The 15,989-nt window shown below is 51.8% G+C and overlaps 2 protein-coding genes across 8 annotated transcripts; one reads left to right on the forward strand and one right to left on the reverse strand.

Moving 5' to 3' along the window:
• Positions 1-738: 738 nt before the first annotated feature.
• Positions 739-3,719, reverse strand: SIGMAR1 (sigma non-opioid intracellular receptor 1). Of its 2 annotated transcripts, XM_017892050.1 has the most exons (4): positions 3,237-3,719; positions 2,910-3,110; positions 2,688-2,780; positions 740-1,870 (listed from the first exon to the last, which is right to left on the reverse strand). In XM_017892050.1, the coding sequence occupies exons 1-4, from the start codon at positions 3,385-3,387 to the stop codon at positions 1,644-1,646; spliced, it is 672 nt and encodes a 223-aa protein (XP_017747539.1). In that variant the 5' UTR covers positions 3,388-3,719; the 3' UTR covers positions 740-1,643. The 2 variants fall into 2 exon arrangements, with proteins under 2 accessions (XP_017747540.1, XP_017747539.1); XM_017892051.1 differs by lacking the exon at positions 3,237-3,719 and having other exon boundaries at positions 739-1,870; positions 2,957-3,008.
• Positions 3,720-11,775: 8,056 nt separating this feature from the next.
• GALT (galactose-1-phosphate uridylyltransferase) lies at positions 11,776-15,764 on the forward strand. 6 transcript variants are annotated; one of them, XM_017892056.1, is made up of 11 exons: positions 11,776-11,975; positions 12,275-12,444; positions 12,667-12,742; positions 12,830-12,878; positions 13,003-13,132; positions 13,284-13,340; positions 13,503-13,625; positions 13,933-14,065; positions 14,169-14,252; positions 14,578-14,732; positions 15,549-15,764. In XM_017892056.1, the coding sequence occupies exons 1-11, from the start codon at positions 11,891-11,893 to the stop codon at positions 15,627-15,629; spliced, it is 1,143 nt and encodes a 380-aa protein (XP_017747545.1). In that variant the 5' UTR covers positions 11,776-11,890; the 3' UTR covers positions 15,630-15,764. The 6 variants fall into 6 exon arrangements, with proteins under 6 accessions (XP_017747545.1, XP_017747550.1, XP_017747547.1 ...); XM_017892058.1 differs by having other exon boundaries at positions 11,878-12,105; XM_017892057.1 differs by having other exon boundaries at positions 11,878-12,056.
• Positions 15,765-15,989: the final 225 nt, after the last annotated feature.

Here is a 15,989-nt window from a genome sequence, read left to right on the forward strand (position 1 = left end):
GGTGGGGGCAGACACCACGCTGGGAGCCCCCAAAAAAAGCCAACTGAGAACAACTATGCCTTTCAGCTAAAAAGTGGATGTACTGCCACCCTGTGGCCATCCAGGGGAAGATTCTTAGGACTGTTCCCAGGATTGCACCGGCAGAGGTAAGGCCAAGACACACTCCAGGTCACCCTGCCCTGAATTTCTCAAATTGTGGCATTCACAGCTGTGTTGGAGAGAATCATTGAACAGGCTGATCTCTGGCAATGGAGCTCAATAGTCTGAGCTACTGACTCAAAGAGTGTCTTAGGTGATTCTAAGGCACACTCAAGTATATAGTACCTACTAGTCAAAAGCCACTGTCTTGTCAGGCACAGTGGCTTGTTTCTGTTATCCCAGTTACTCTGGAGACTAAGGGAAGATCACTTGAGACCAGGAGCTGGAGATCAGCTGGGGCAACATAGCAAGACCCCGTCTCTAAAAAAAATTTAAAAAGCTAACCAGGCATGGTGGCATTTGCCTATAGTCCCAGCTACTCATAAGGCTAAGGCAGGAAGATTGTTTGGGACCACGAGTTCAAGGCTGCAGGGAGCTATGATCATGTCACTGTGCCACTGCACTCCAGCCTGGGCAATAGAGGAGACCCCATCTCTTAAAAAAAAAAAAATACCATGAATCACACAGCAAGAGAGAGATCTTCCTGAGGTCCCCAGGAGTCAGAGGCTTTTTCCGGCTGCTCAGACACACAAAAAGATGAAACAGATCAATAAATCTTTATTAACAGAAACAGACAGATGGACAGAGAATGCAGCAGGGGCTGTCTGAAAACTGTGTTGTGTGTGTGTGTGCTGTGTGTGTGTGTGTGTGTAAGAGGCCTTCTCCAGGCCAGGAAGGCCCCCTTGGAATTAGGCCCACCTGTCTAGATCCCCTCCTCAGTGGCGGGTCCTGGGCTGAAACCAGCTTCTGCATCATATCCCCAAAGGAAGAATGGGGGCCTTTCTGGAATGGAAGATGCTGACTTCAAGCATTCTTCACATTACTCTGATTCCCCAGCTGAGCTTGGTTGCTGAGGGGGTTGGGGACAAGCCACAGGGGCACTTGCATAGCAGGGGAGTAGAATGAGGATAAGGCATATGGTGAGGACAGGGGAGAAGGGGAAGAGCATCATAGCTGCGGGTGAAGGGGGCCTCCAAAAGGCAGCTCCTCTTCCCCCTCATCCCCTTAAATTGCTGCTGGGTTGAGGAGTCAGACTGAGGCAGTATAATACCCTCCCCCATCCTTAACTTCAGAACCCCAGTTTGGTGGGGAGGGGGTGGGAAGCTGTGGAGCTCTGGAAAGGCCTGAGTTAGTGAGTCAAGCTTGTGATGTGTGTGTCTGAACACAACTGGCTCCCTTGGTATACCAGGGGCTCCCTATTCAGATGGGTGTGAGTGCATGGTCCTACTGTACACACAGGTCTCAGTATCTATATGTGTCTCATTTGTTCCCATGGTTCTCTGTGTTTGGATACATAAGCATGGATATCCCTGCTCATACAGCAGGAACTCAGGATCTGCATGGTGTGAGTATGTCCCTATCTGTAAACATGGGCTCCAGCAAGTGGATATGCGCAGGCCTGCCCGCTCCTGTCCATCCACAGGTCTTCCTTCAGGCCTGGCTGGTCAAGGGTCCTGGCCGAAGAGGTAGGTGGTGAGCTCAAGCCGGAGGCCCCGAGCATAGGAACGAAGAGTATAGAAGAGGGTGAGGAAGTCCTGGGTGCTGAAGACAGTGTCGGCCAGCGCGAAGGCCAGGGTGGATGGGATGACACCTCGGCCGTACTCCACCATCCATGTGTTTGGCCCCCACTCCACAGCTGTTGCCTCACCAGGCCCGTGCACTACCGTCTCCCCTGGGGGACAGGGAGCACCCAATTGAAGAGCCAGCTCTGCCTTGCCCTTACATGGCTGCTGCTTTCCTGGCCCCATGGACTAACTCAGGGTGGGGAATGGAGAGGGAGCTTCAGAAAAACAAAAGGCCCTACCTCATTGGGCTGGCCCATACGGCTACTCCTAAATGTTCTGTGGCATCATCTGACCCATGTCCTCTCTTGGGGGAAGCCATAGACGGCTACCTGGCTTGGCCATGGGCCCACTGTATGAAGTTTGCACTCCCAAGCCTCACTCGAAACAAGCAGAAATTTAGCTAAACCTGGGCTGGGCTTGTAGCTAGGAAAGGGGTAGTTCCAGGACTTGTGAGGCTTTATCTGAAAAGTGTAGCTGTTCAACCACCATGCCTGCGATGCATACACCCAACCTCAAATATACTGGGAAGTTCAGTGCTCTATTTCTTAAGCAAATTGTTTCACTATTAAAAAAAAAAAAAAAAGATAACTGTCTGTATTGTCTTTTGGAGTACTGAGAGCATTTCTGATTACCCACTGTCTCCCCAACAGTTGTTGGAATATTGTCTGGGCAAAATTGTGCCTGGGCAGATAAAAATCAGACATGTTTAACAGGAAGTTGTTATGTTTTGTTTCCCCTTGACGGAGGAAAGCAAGAGTCCCTCAGCTCTGCCCCAACCAATCACCTGTGGCTTATGGGAGGGTGGAGGAAGGGAACCATGAGGAGGGACCCCCAACACACTCCTTTTCCATGCCATGCTCCCCGCAATTGTGGGCACCCCCCGCGTGAAGGCACCCACTTCTCTGACAGAGCCTTCTTACCCACCTGGGTAGAAGACCTCACTTTTGGTGGTGCCCTCTCTCCACTGGTGGAAGGTGCCAGAGATGATGGTATCCGAGATCTCAGCCCAGTAGCGCCCTGAGTGACAATCGCATGGACACTATCAGGGTATTCGCGCCATCGCACGGCCCAGCCAAACATCAGAAAGGAGGGCATGGGCCCCTCTACAACCCCAGCCTCCCAGTCCGGCCCGCCGCTAGCACTGACCCGAGTGGCCGCGGGAGCCTAGGGCGGTGCCGAAGAGCAGCACGTACTCGGACAGCGAGGCGTGCAGAAGGCACATGGCGCCCATCCAGCCACCCGCATTCACGAACACCCACTGCAGCTCCTCGTCGGGCAGCACGTGGCCTGGGTGCAGCCGCCGCAGCTCCACGATCAGCCGAGAGAAGGCCAGCTCGTGGTCCAGCCCTGGCGGAGGCAGAAGGGCGGCGGAGTCAGGGCCGGCACCGGTCCTGGGTCCGGGGATGGCGCCTTCGGAACCCCAGGCTCCGCTCCCGGGCCGGCCGCTCCCCTCCCCGCCCTCTGCCCGCTCACCAGCGTACTGCCGCGCCAACTGCGCTATCTCTTCGCGCTGGAAGACGAAGCTCTGCGTACCCAGCCAGAGCCAGACGACCTGGGTCAGCACCGCTGCGACAGCCAGGAGCAGCGCGGCCCACGCCCACCGCCGGCCCACGGCCCACTGCATCCCGGCGGGCGGCCTAGCACGGCGCAACGCAGGAGCGAGCCAGGGCCTGAGGCTTTGCACTCACCGCCTCGGAGCCAGCCGGCTGCCCACGAAGCACTCCCCCGCCACCGCCGTGGTACGGCTCGCCCTGACCAATCAGAGCAGCCAGTCACCTTGGCACCGCCCCTTCGGTCGAACCATTTCCTCGGGGGAGCACGGAGGAGTGGGGCGGCGCCGCGCAAGGGAGGCGAGGGGGCGGGGCTAAGTCGCCCAGGTGCAGATGGCAGGGTCTTCAGGTGAGGTCTGACCTAGCGCCACTCTACATACGGATAGGGGTGGGGGTAGTGAGACCCAGAATGGACTGGCTCGCCCGAGTTCACTGGCTGGTTGAAGCAGACGAACCCGGAAGTGGAGCCTTCTGGGACTCAACGATTGTTAGGGCCCGCCTTTACCAGGACTGAAGGGGAGGGGAGGCAGTTCAAGCTGGGAGCCCTAGGGTGGGCATTCCAGAGGCGGTGACACCTGAACTGTGTCTTTAAGAGCGCGCAGAAGGGGCCCGCCAGTTCGCAGGGACCGGCCCCTAGAGCAAAGGTCCCCGAGGAGCGACAGCTTGGGGTCTTCAGGGGCCTACAATTCCTTCTCTGTTATGCAGCACAAAATGTGAGAGGAGGCCTTGTAAACCAGCTGAGGGTTATCAGCAGGGGAGGAAGGGGATTAGATTTTGCCACCGAGTGGCACAGGACTGCCGAGTGGAGGGGAGCAAGATGAGTCAGGGAGACCATGACCATGGGCCAGGTAAGAGGGAAGGTCTGTGTCAGTGGAGATGGAAGAAAGAAATGAGCTTAACAACTCTGGAAATGAAGTTGGTAGGGCTTGATCTCTTCTTCCTGGAATACTCTTTCCCCCTTTACCCTATCCCCACTTTCCCCTTATTTGGCTAACATCCTTTGCATGTCTAGTGGGCAGTTGAGTGTCCAGGTCTGGAAGCTCAGCTCCAGTCTGGAGGTAGAGCTGGGAGTTGTCATTCATTCAGATATTTTGTTGGCACTTGTATGTGCCAAGTTCTGTAGTGACCATTAGGGATATGGGTAGAAACAATGGTCACAATCCCCAGCTTAGAGATCTCACTGGAGAGTCTACAGAAAACCTCTAAGAATTGATAAAATCTCACAGGGAGAGAGAATAGAGTAAGATAAGGCTAAAGACAGAGCCCTGGAGATCACCAAAAGCAAAGGGTAGGCAGAGGAAGAAGAAAGCAAAAAGGAAAAGAAACAAAAGAGAAAAGAGGCAGCATTGTGCAGTGATTAAGAGATAAACTCTGGAGCTGGACTGCCTGAGTTCAAAGCCTGGCTTCTGCTACCTACTAGTTGTCTGATCTTGGGCAGGTTACTTAAAATCTCTGTAACTTAGTTTTCTTACCTGTAAAATGGAATGGACAAAAGTACCTACCTCATAGTACATATCTTCATTGTGATGAGATTAGATGGGTTAATATTTGTAAAGCAGTTAGTGCCTCACATGATGAGCATTTTACGTGATGGTTATATATATAAAACACAAAGGAACTGGAAGAGAGTACCCTCATACATTTTTGACCTTAAAGAAGGAAACTGAGCCTGGGCGAGGTGGTTCATCCCTGTAATCCCAACACTTTGGGAGGCTGAGGCAGACGGAACACTTAAGTCCAGGTATTCGAGACCAGCCTGGGCAACATGGTGAAACCCCATCTCTGTACAAAAATTAGTCAGGAGTAGGTGCGCACACTTGTACTACTAGTACAAGTACTAGTACTTCCAGCTACTCAGGAGGCTGAAGTGCGAGGATCGCTTGAACCTGGGAAGTGGAGGTTGCAGTGAGCCAAAAGAGCAATACCCTGCCTCAAAAAAAAAAAAAAAAAAAGGGCTGGGCGCAGTGGCATACGCCTGTAATCCCAGCACTTTGGGAGGCCAAGGCGGGCAGCCAGATTTCCTGAGCTCAGAAGTTCGAGACCACCCTGGGCAACATGGTGAAACCTTATCTCTACTAAAATACAAAAAAAATTAGCCGGGCGTGGTGGCAGGTGCCTGTAGTCCCAGCTACTCGGGAGGCTGAAGCAGGAGAATCGCTTGAACCCAGAAGGTGGAGGTTGCAATGAGCCAAGATATGCCACTATACTCCAGCCTGGGCAACAGAGGGAGACCCTGTCTCCAGAAAGAAAAAGAAAAAGGGGCCGGGCACAGTGGCTCATGCCTGTAATCCCAACACTTTGGGAGGCCAAGGCAGGTGGATCACCTGAGGTCGGGAGTTTGAGACCAGCCTGACCAACATGGAGAAACCCTGTCTCTCCTAAAAATACAAAATTAGCTGGGCGTGGTGGCACATGCTGGTAATCCCAGCTACTCGGGAGGCTGAGGCAGGAGAATCACTTGAACACAGAAGGCGGAGGTTGTGGTGAGCCGAGATGGTGCCCTTGCACTCCAACCTGGGTGTGAAAGAGCGAAACTCCGTCTCAAACAAAACAGTCCGGGTGCAGTGGCTCACGCCTGTAATCCCACCCCTTTGGGAGGCCAAGGCAGGTGGATCACGAGGTCAGGAGTTCGAGACCAGCCTGACCAACATGGTAAAACCCCATCTCTACTAAAAAATACAAAAATTAGCCAAGCATGGTGGCACGTGCCACTCACTTGGCCCAGATACTCGGGAGGCTGAGGCAGGAGAATCGTTTGAACCCAGGAGGTGGAGGTTGCAGTGAGCGGAGATTGCGCTATTGCACTCCTGCCTGGGCAACAGAGTGAGACTCTGTCTCAAAAGAGAAAAACAAACAAACAAAAACAACAGTGAGAAAAAAAGAAAAAGCTGAGGCAAAATTAATATAGAGAGTTTATTTGGGCCAAGGTAGAGAACAACTGCTTGGGACACACTTCCAAGTTGCCTTGGGGAGTGTTGATACAGCATTTTTTATTTTTATTTTATAAGTGGTTTTTATTTTTATTTTTTATTTTCTTGGAGATGGATTCTTACTTTGTTGCCTAGGCTGGAGTGGAGTGGTGCGATCTTGGCTCACTGCAACCCCCGCCTCCCAGGTTCAAGCTATCCTCCTCCCTCAGCCTCCCGAGTAGCTGGGACCACAGGTGTGCGTCACCATGCGTGGCTAATATTTGTATTTTTAGTGGAGACAGGTTTTTGCCATGTTGAGGCTGGTCTCCAACTCCTGACCTCAGGTGACCCACCCTCCTTGGCCTCCCAAAGTGTGGGATTACAGGTATGAGCCACTGTGCCTGGTCACTTTATTTTAACTTAATTTTTTTTTTTTTTTGAGACGGAGTCTCCACTGTTGCCCAGGCTGGAGTGCAGTGGCACAATCTCAGCTCACTGCAACCTCCGCCTCCTGGTTCAAGCAATTCTCCTGCCTCAGCCTCCTGAGTAGCTGGAACTACAGGCGCCCGCCACCACATCCAGCTAATTTTTTTGTATTTTTAGTAGAGACAGGGTTTCACCAGGGTGGCCAGGCTGGTCTTGAACTCCTGACCTCGTGATTCGCCCACCTCAGCCTCCCAAATTGCTGGGGTTACAAGCGTGAGCCACTGTGCCAGGCCCATGCTGTCACATTTTAATGCCTCTCTGGGCCTGATAATTAAACGGGGCTGGCATTTCTCAGATAAAAAGTTTCTTTTCTTTCTCAAGAGTGATGAAATGGGCCAGGCGAGGTGGCTCACGCCTGTAATCCCAGCCCTTTGGGATTACAACCTGAGGTTGGCAGTTCAAAAGCAGCCTGACCAACATGGAGAAACCCCATCTGTACCAAAAATAAAAAATTAGCCAGGCGTGGTGGCGCATACCTGTAATCCCAGCTACTCGGGAGGCTGAGGCCAGAGAATCACTTGAACCTGGGAGGCGGAGGTTGCGGTGAGCTGAGATCATGCCATTGCACTCCAGCCTGGGCAACGAGAGCGAAACTCCGTCTGAAAAAAAAAGAAAGTGATGGAATGAAGGGTTAACACAGTGAAGTATAATTGAGAGATTGAATAATATGATGGGAAATGATAATTAGACTTCTCAGTAGGGGTATGTGGCAGAGACAATGCTATACATTCACAAATCCATTTCCTCTTGCTGTTGGACCGCTAGATTACATTCCACAGTCTACTCTGCGTCATGTGATTGCATTCTGGCCAATGAAATATAGATAGAAATAGAAATGATGTATGACATTTGCAGGGCTGGCTCCTAAAGTCTCCTCTGAAATTCTGGGTTTTTTTTTTCTCTCTCTCTTTTTAAGAGACAGGATTGTGCTATGTCACTCCCAGACTGGTATCAAACTCTTGGGCTCAAGTGATCTCCCACCTTGGCTTCACAAGTAGCTGGGGGACTACAGGCACATATTACCATGCCCAGCTTGAAGTTCTTTACATTTTCTTTCTTCCCTCATCTATTACTGTAGTTATAGAGGATCTCTAGTGGAGTATTCTGAGGCCCTAGGAAATGGCATAGCTACTAGATGGATGGCACCTGGATCCCTAAATGCTGCTTGGAACAGGCCTCCCTGTTATCCCCAGAATTGACTGTAGTGCTAAGCCATTGAGTTTTGGGAGTGTTTGTTACAGCAACTAAGATTACTTACCCTGACAAATATAGGGCAAAAGATGTGTTACAATATACCATGCAGCTAAGAGTAGAGGCCAGGAAGATGGCCTATGTTTTTAAGAAACAGCAGACTGGGCATGGTGGCTCATGCCTGTAATCCCAGTACTTTGGGAGGCAGAGGCAGGCAGATCACCTGAGGTCAGGAGTTTGGGACCAGCCTGGCCAACATGATGAAACCCTGTCTCTACTACAAATACAAAAATTAGCCGGGTGTGGTGGTGCATGCCTGTAATCCCAGCTACTGGGGAGGCTAAGGCAGGAGAATCACTTGAATCCAGAAGGCAGTGAGCCTAGATTGCACCACTGTACTCCAGCCTGGGCGACAGAGTGAGACTCCATCTTAAAAAAAAAAAAAAAAGAAACTTGGGAAAGAAATTAAGGATAAAGAAGGGATTATCTAGAGGAGAATGCAGGATTGAGGGAACATACTTTTGTGTTGGTTCTGGCTTCTGTGGCATTTCTGACTGGACAACTCACTAAGAACCCTGAGCAGCAGGGATTAGCCCCCAAATTTGGTCTCTGCTCCCCATTCCAGGAACAGCTTTCTGGGATCATCTGGGCCTAGAGCTCCCCTATCTGGTCTTTCAGAAAGCTTTTCCAGGTGTAGTGGCTTACACCTGTAATCCCAGCACTCTGGGAAGGCCGAGATGGGCGGATTACCTGAGGTCAGGTGTTCAAGACCAGCCTGGCCAACATGGGGAAATCCTGTCTCTAAAAAATACAAAAATTAGCCGAGTATGATGGTGGGTGCCTGTAATCCCAGCTACTCGGGAGGCTGAGGCAGGAGGATGACTTGAACTTGGGAGGCAGAGGTTGCAGTGAGCCAAGATTAAGCCACTGCATTCCAGCCTGGGCAACAGAGTGAAACTCTGTCTCCAAAAAAAGAAAAAAAAACACATAAAAATTATAGAAATGGTCAACCAGCAGCCCTCAGAGGTGCTCTGTCTATGGAGTAGCCATTTTTTTATTCCTTCACTTTCCTAATAAACTTGCTTTGACTTCACACTATGGACTCACCTTGAATTCTTTCTTGCATGAGATCCAAGAATCCTCTCTTGGGGTCTGGATTGGGATCCCTTTACTGTAACACCTCTGGGATCTGGGAGGGAGGGAGCTGGGTAGGCCCCATCTTAGTCATTCTCCTCTTCCTCCAAAAAATGACCTTGGGGGCCGGCGCGGTGGCTCACTCCTGTAATCCCAGCACTTTGGGAGGCCGAGACGGGCGGATCACGAGGTCAGGAGATCGAGACCAGGGTGAAACCCCGTCTCTACTAAAAATACAAAAAATTAGCCGGGCCAGTGGCGGGCGCCTGTAATCCCAGCTACTCAGGAGGCTGAGGCAGGAGAATGGCGTGAACCCGGGAGGCGGAGCTTGCAGTGAGCCGAGATCGCGCCACTGCACTCCAGCCTGGGCGACAGAGGGAGACTCCGTCTCAAAAAAAAAAAAAAAAAAAAAAAAAAAATGACCTTGGGGAGTCATAGAGGAGAGTTACGGAGATGTTCCTGAAAGATGTTCCTGATGGGGGTCAGGATTTAGTTAGCATGATTCAGGGTGTGGCACTGAAGCACTAGTGTTCTTGGGAAAATGGAGCTGTCTACAAACTCTACTCACTCAAACAAATATAACTGAGAGAACAGAAAAACAGATCTCCTGTTCCTGTCTCACCTCTTTGGGTAATATGAACAGCCAGTGGGACAGGTAAAACCCCCGTTTCTCAGTCCCCAGCTCCCTGTCCCCTATAGTCTGAGGACCTTAGGGCAGAGATCAAGTAAATGACCCATGACCTAGTTTTTGCAGCCCAATTGCAAAACACCTGGCTTGGTTTGGCCTGGACTTGGGGAAGGGACGTCCCTGCTATGGCTCAACTTCTAAGTCACTGGGTTTCTGTCGTACATTCCACTGAAGTCTCAGAGGCATCTCACAGCACTGGGAAGAGTCTTGGAAACTCGCATTCAAATCTCAGCTTGGCCACTAATTCTCTGGGTGACCTTGAGTCCTCTGGTCCCCACTGTGAAATGGGGAAGAGGTTTAGACAATATTTAGATGGCTCTTTAAAAGTACCAGGGGGCCAGCCGTTTGGGAGGCTGAGGTGGGAGGATCACTTGAAGTCAGGAGTTCAAGACCAGCCTGGCCAACATGTGAAACCCCATCTCTACTAAAAATACAAAAATTAGCCGGGTGTGGTGGCATGAACCTATAATCCCAGCTACTCGGGAGACTGAGGCAGGAGAATCGCTTGAACCCAGGAGGTGGAGGTTGCAGTGAGCCAAGATCACACCACTGCACTCCAGCCTGGGTGGCAGAGTGAGACTCTCTCTCAAAGGAAAAAAAAAAAAAAAGTACCAGGGGAGGAATTCATTTGAATTTTATCCTAGTGTTAGCCAATTGGTCCGATCCAAGGAAAATTTAGAAAAGGGAAGGGGATGTGTAAAGGAAACATTAGGCCCCACCTAGATGGTGGCTGGGGCCGGGCATGGTGGCTCAAGTCTGTAATCCCAGCACTTTGGGAGGCCGAGGGACGGCGGCGGATCACAAGTCAGACACTTTTGATTGAGACTATTCTGCCGTAACACGGGGTGAAACCCTCGTCTCTCTAAAAAACAATACAAAAAATTAGCCGGGTCATGGTTGGCGGGGGCGCCTGTGTCCCAGCTGACTCGGGGAGGGCTGAGGCGGAAGAATGGCGTAAACGCCGGGAGGCAGAGCTTGCCTAGGTGAGCTGAGATTGGTCCTACTGCACTCCAGCGCGGCGAGCCCAGAGCGAGACTCTGTCTCAAAAAAAAAAAAAAAAAAAAAAGAAAAAAAAAAAAAGGGATGGGTGGCTCTTCTGATAGTCCTGTACTCCCCACATTTTCAGATTTTGTTTGTTTGTTTGTTTTAGACGAGGTCTCGCTCTGTCGCCCAGGCTGGAGTGCAGTGGCGCAATCTCGGCTCACTGCAACCTCTGCCTCCTGGGTTCAAGTGATTCTCCTGCCTCAGCCTCCTGAGGAGCTGGGACTATAGGTGCGCGCCACCACGCCCAGCGTTTTTTTTTTTTTGTTGTTGTTGTTGTTTTTTTGTTTTTTTTTTTTTACTAGAGACGGGGTTTCACAATGTTGGCCAGGATGGTCTCAATCTCTTGACCTCGTAATCCGCCCGCCTTGGTCTCCCAAAGTGTTGGGATTACAGGTGTGAGCCACCGAGCCCGGCCATTTGTAGATTTTTTATAGCTCTTTTACCCCTCCCACTTCTTGTGCTGTCTTGGTGTGTGTGTAGGAGAGAGAGAGAGAGAGGAAGAAGCAGAGCAAGAGTGAGAGAAAGAAAGGCAATATGGTTACTCAGCCCTTTTTCCGAAATCTGTTTTTGCTTTTAGGGATAGGATATGGATATAGTATTCCACACAGACCCCACCAAGTTTGCCTCTCCTCCACTACAGCCACTGAGCAGGTGACTGAGGCACTGTTGATCCAGGGTCATATCCTCACTCGCCCTAGAATGTAAGCTCAGACAGGGCAGAGGCCATGCCTGACTTGTGCAGCCCAATGCTTCACACAGCCTAGGTGCGTAGCACATGGTAGATGCTCGGTAAATATTTGCTGAATGAAAGATCAAATGAATGATTGCAGCAAGCAAGTCTTGTAGGCGTCCTGGAGCCCAAGGATTCTGCAGTAGGCAGCTTTCACAGAGGTTCTTCTAGTGCAGTGGCTCCAGCTCTGGGTGGAATGGGATCATCAATGTCTGCCCCCAGGGTTCACAGCTGTTCTGAACCCCGCCCCCAGGTGGCGGGGCAGCCCAGTCAGTCAGTCACGTGCTGGCGGCTGGCCAATCATCGGGGGCGGCGCGGGGAGGGGCGGTGTAGACGGAGAAAGTGAAGGGTGAGGCACCGCCCTGCATATTTTCCAGCGGATCCCCCGTGGCCTCATGTCGCGCAGCAGCGGAACCGATCCTGAGCAGCGCCAGCAGGCGTCAGAGGCGGGCGCCGCAGCAGCAACCTTCCGGGCAAGCGGTAACTGCACCGCGGCAGGGACTCCCTGAGGCGCGGAGCCGAGCCCTCCCCTTCTTTAGGAAGCTCTCGCCCCCACCTAAGGTTGGAACGCTCATCCCGAGCCAGACCGACGAGGCATACAGTCGCCTGTGTACGAGCTGCAGGCCAATTGGTGTTGGGAAGGTCCAATCCTGGGCCTCTAGCTCCTAAGCGGGACGGGGCGGAGAGGACGCTTCCGAGCTTGGGCCTGCTGGTGGGTGAGACCCAGGAGAGAGGGAGCTAGAGAGCTCTGAGGACTGATCTTAACTATCTGCCCCCAGACCATCAGCATATACGCTACAACCCACTGCAGGATGAGTGGGTGCTGGTGTCAGCTCACCGCATGAAGCGGCCCTGGCAGGGTCAAGTGGAGCCCCAGCTTCTGAAGACAGTGCCCCGCCATGACCCCCTCAACCCTCTGTGTCCCGGGGCCACCCGAGCCAATGGAGAGGTAAGCCTGTAGAGCCCTGCATCTAAGAGGGAGTAGTTCCCTCTTAGAGCTGTCCTCCACCCACAGGGGTAGTGAACCTCCTTCTGGGTCATATCCCACCAAGCTTTTTGGTCGCCTAGAGTGGGCCTTGCCTACTCACTTGTAGCCTGTCCAGTCTTTGAAGCCCACCAGGTAACTGGTGGTATGGGGCAGTGAGTGCTTCTAGCCCATCCTTGTCAGTAGGTGAATCCCCACTACGATAGCACCTTCCTGTTTGACAACGACTTCCCAGCTCTGCAGCCTGATGCCCCCAGTCCAGGTAACCTGGCTCCAACTGCTGTTGGGGAGGAGGGTGGCTAGACCTCTTGAGGGACTTCTGCTGCAGAGTCATACTCCTTTACCTCAGGACCCAGTGATCATCCCCTTTTCCAAGCAAAGGCTGCTCGAGGAGTCTGGTAACTATGGATTTCCCCTTACAACTTTCAAACCAGGGTTGGAGACTCAGCATTGGGGTTGGGCCCTGCCCATAGCACAGCCAAGCCCTACCTCTCAGTTATCTTTACCCCCCTCACCACCCAGTAAGGTCATGTGCTTCCACCCCTGGTCGGATGTAACGCTGCCACTCATGTCGGTCCCTGAGATCCGGGCTGTTGTTGATGCATGGGCCTCAGTCACAGAGGAGCTGGGAGCCCAGTACCCTTGGGTGCAGGTTTGTGAGGTCACCCCTTCCCTTGGATGGGCAGGGAGGGGGTGATGAAGCTTTGGTTCTGGGGAGTAACATTTGTTTCCACAGGATGTGGTCAGGAGGGAGCTGACTTGGTGTCTTTTGGCTAACAAAGCTCCCTATCCCTATCTGACAGATCTTTGAAAACAAAGGTGCCATGATGGGCTGTTCCAACCCCCATCCCCACTGCCAGGTAAGGGTGTCAGGGGCTCCAGTGGGATTCTTGGCTGAGTCTGAGCCAGCACTGTGGACACAGGAACTGGATTAATGAATGGGACAAAGGAAATATGCCAATGATGTGGAGGCTTGGAAGTAAAGGACCTGTCTGTTCTTCTCTGCTTTTGCCCCTTGACAGGTGTGGGCCAGCAGTTTCCTGCCAGATATTGCCCAGCGTGAGGAGCGATCTCAGCAGACCTATAAGAGTCAGCACGGAGAGCCCCTGCTAATGGAGTATAGCCGCCAGGAGCTACTCAGGAAGGTGGGAGAGAGCCAAGCCCTGTGTTCCCAAGGAGTCCCTAACTTTCTTACCCCACGAGAGAGGTGTGTAAAGGAGAAAGCTAGAGGGGAACTAGTAGAGAGAGAGACTTGCTAGGAGGCCTTAGCAATAATCCAGTAATCTAAAGGAAAGATGATGGTGACTTAGACTCAGGTGGTTAGTGGTGGAGGTGGTGAGAAGGCATCAGATTCTGGGCACATTCTTTTCTTCTGCTTCCCCTGCCTATTTGCTGACCCTACCCCAGCTCTTATGTCATCTTGATGACTTCCTATCCATTCTGCCTGCCTAGGAACGTCTGGTCCTAACCAGTGAGCACTGGTTAGTACTGGTCCCCTTCTGGGCAACGTGGCCCTACCAGACACTGCTGCTGCCCCGTCGGCATGTGCAGCGGCTACCTGAGCTGACCCCTGCTGAGCGTGATGGTCAGTCTCCCAAGTAGGATCCTGGGGCTAGGCACTGGATGGGGGTTGCTCCCAGTAGGGTCAGCATCTGGACCCCAGGCTGAGAGTCAGGCTCTGATTCCAGATCTAGCCTCCATCATGAAGAAGCTCTTGACCAAGTACGACAACCTCTTTGAGACGTCCTTTCCCTACTCCATGGGCTGGCATGGTGAGGCTTTTCAAGTACCTATATCTAGCCCCAACACCATTTCTGGGCCTGGGGCCCAGCCCAGTGAACTGCAACCCCAAAGGAGCAAGCCTTGAAACAGTTGCTGGGGGGTGTGGCAAGAGCAGAGATGCTGGGACTGAGGGTGGAGCAGCAAACTTGGTGAAAATATGTCTCCAATGTGCTTTCTAATCTCCTCCCAGCTCTTCTCAGGCAGGGATCCTGGGAGATGTAGTTTTCAGACACCTGGCTGGGTCTGGGGGTAGGGGCTAAGCTGGATAACTGAAAAAGGGCTCTCTCTCCCCATTATCTCTCTTCTTTCTGTCAGGGGCTCCCACAGGATCCGAGGCCGGGGCCAACTGGGACCACTGGCAGCTGCATGCTCATTACTACCCTCCGCTCCTGCGCTCTGCCACTGTCCGGAAATTCATGGTTGGCTACGAAATGCTTGCTCAGGCTCAGAGGGACCTCACCCCTGAGCAGGTCAGGACTCAGAGCAGTCTGGCTTCTCCAGACTCTCACATGCAGTATGTGCAGGCACCTGATACTTCTGTTGCCCTTTTGCTCCAATCATTGCACAAGGCAGAAAACAGCTCTGGCAGGGAAGGCACTGCCAAAGTTAGGAACCCTAGGGCCTGGAAGGAGAGTATAGTCCTCAGATCTCCTTTCTCTCCTGCTTCCTCCAGGGATCCCAACAGTCATGACCCTGATAGTTCCTATAACAACCTGGGCATTCCTTGGGACTCAGGAGCTGCTCAACTCTTTCATCCCCTGGAGGCTCCAGCAGTCCTTATCACCAGCCTCACAATCCCACAGGCCCACCCCCAGTGGGCCTGTGGCATTCATATTTCATATTCATATTTCAAACCACAATATCCAGCAAAGTATCTTCTGAGCACCCAGAACTCCATACCATCGGCCAGGTGTGGTGGCTCACGCCTTAATCCCAGCACTTTGGGAGGTCAAGATGGGAGGATTGCTTGAGCCCAGAAGTTCAAGACTAGCCTGGGAAACATAGGAAGACTTGTCTCTACAAAAAAAATTTAAAAAGTTAGCCAGGTGTGGTGGCATATACCTGTGGTCCCAGATACTTGGGAGGCTGAGATAGGATCACTTGGGCCCAGGAGTTTGAGGCTGCAGTGAGCCATGATCATGGCATGATGGCATTCCAGCCTGGGTAACAGAGCAAGACTTTGTCTCAAAAAAAAAAGAAAAAGAAAAAGAAGAAAAGAAGTCCATACCACCATTCTTGGCAGCCCAGCCCTTATCCTCCTTAATTGCTCCCTGTCCCTTTTCCAGGCTGCGGAGAGACTAAGGGCACTTCCTGATGTTCATTACAGCCTGGGGCAGAAGGACAGGGAGACAGCAACCATCGCCTGACCATGCCGACCACAGGGCCTTGAATCCTTTTTTTTTTTCCAACAGTCTTGCTGAATTAAGCAGAAAGGGCCTTGAATCCTGGCCTGGAATTTGGGCAGATATAGCATTAATAAAACTGTGCATCTCAAACTTTAATCACATACTCTAGTATCAGAGGAGTGTGAACCTTCAGAGATATAGGGTTAAAAGCTAAAGGCATAGCTCCGGCTACAACTTCTCTTTGTTTACAAATGTGTAAAATCTTGATGCAAAAATTCCACCCAAATTTCTGAACAAAATTAATATTCAGTATTACATCTAGCCTATAGATTCTCTTACTCTTGGTGTAATGACAGTATCCCAGTTTAGGAAACTGTTTTA

The sequence above is a fragment of the Rhinopithecus bieti genome, unplaced genomic scaffold, assembly GCF_001698545.2.
Source record: "Rhinopithecus bieti isolate Rb0 unplaced genomic scaffold, ASM169854v2 scaffold_22042, whole genome shotgun sequence".
NCBI lineage: Eukaryota > Metazoa > Chordata > Mammalia > Primates > Cercopithecidae > Rhinopithecus > Rhinopithecus bieti.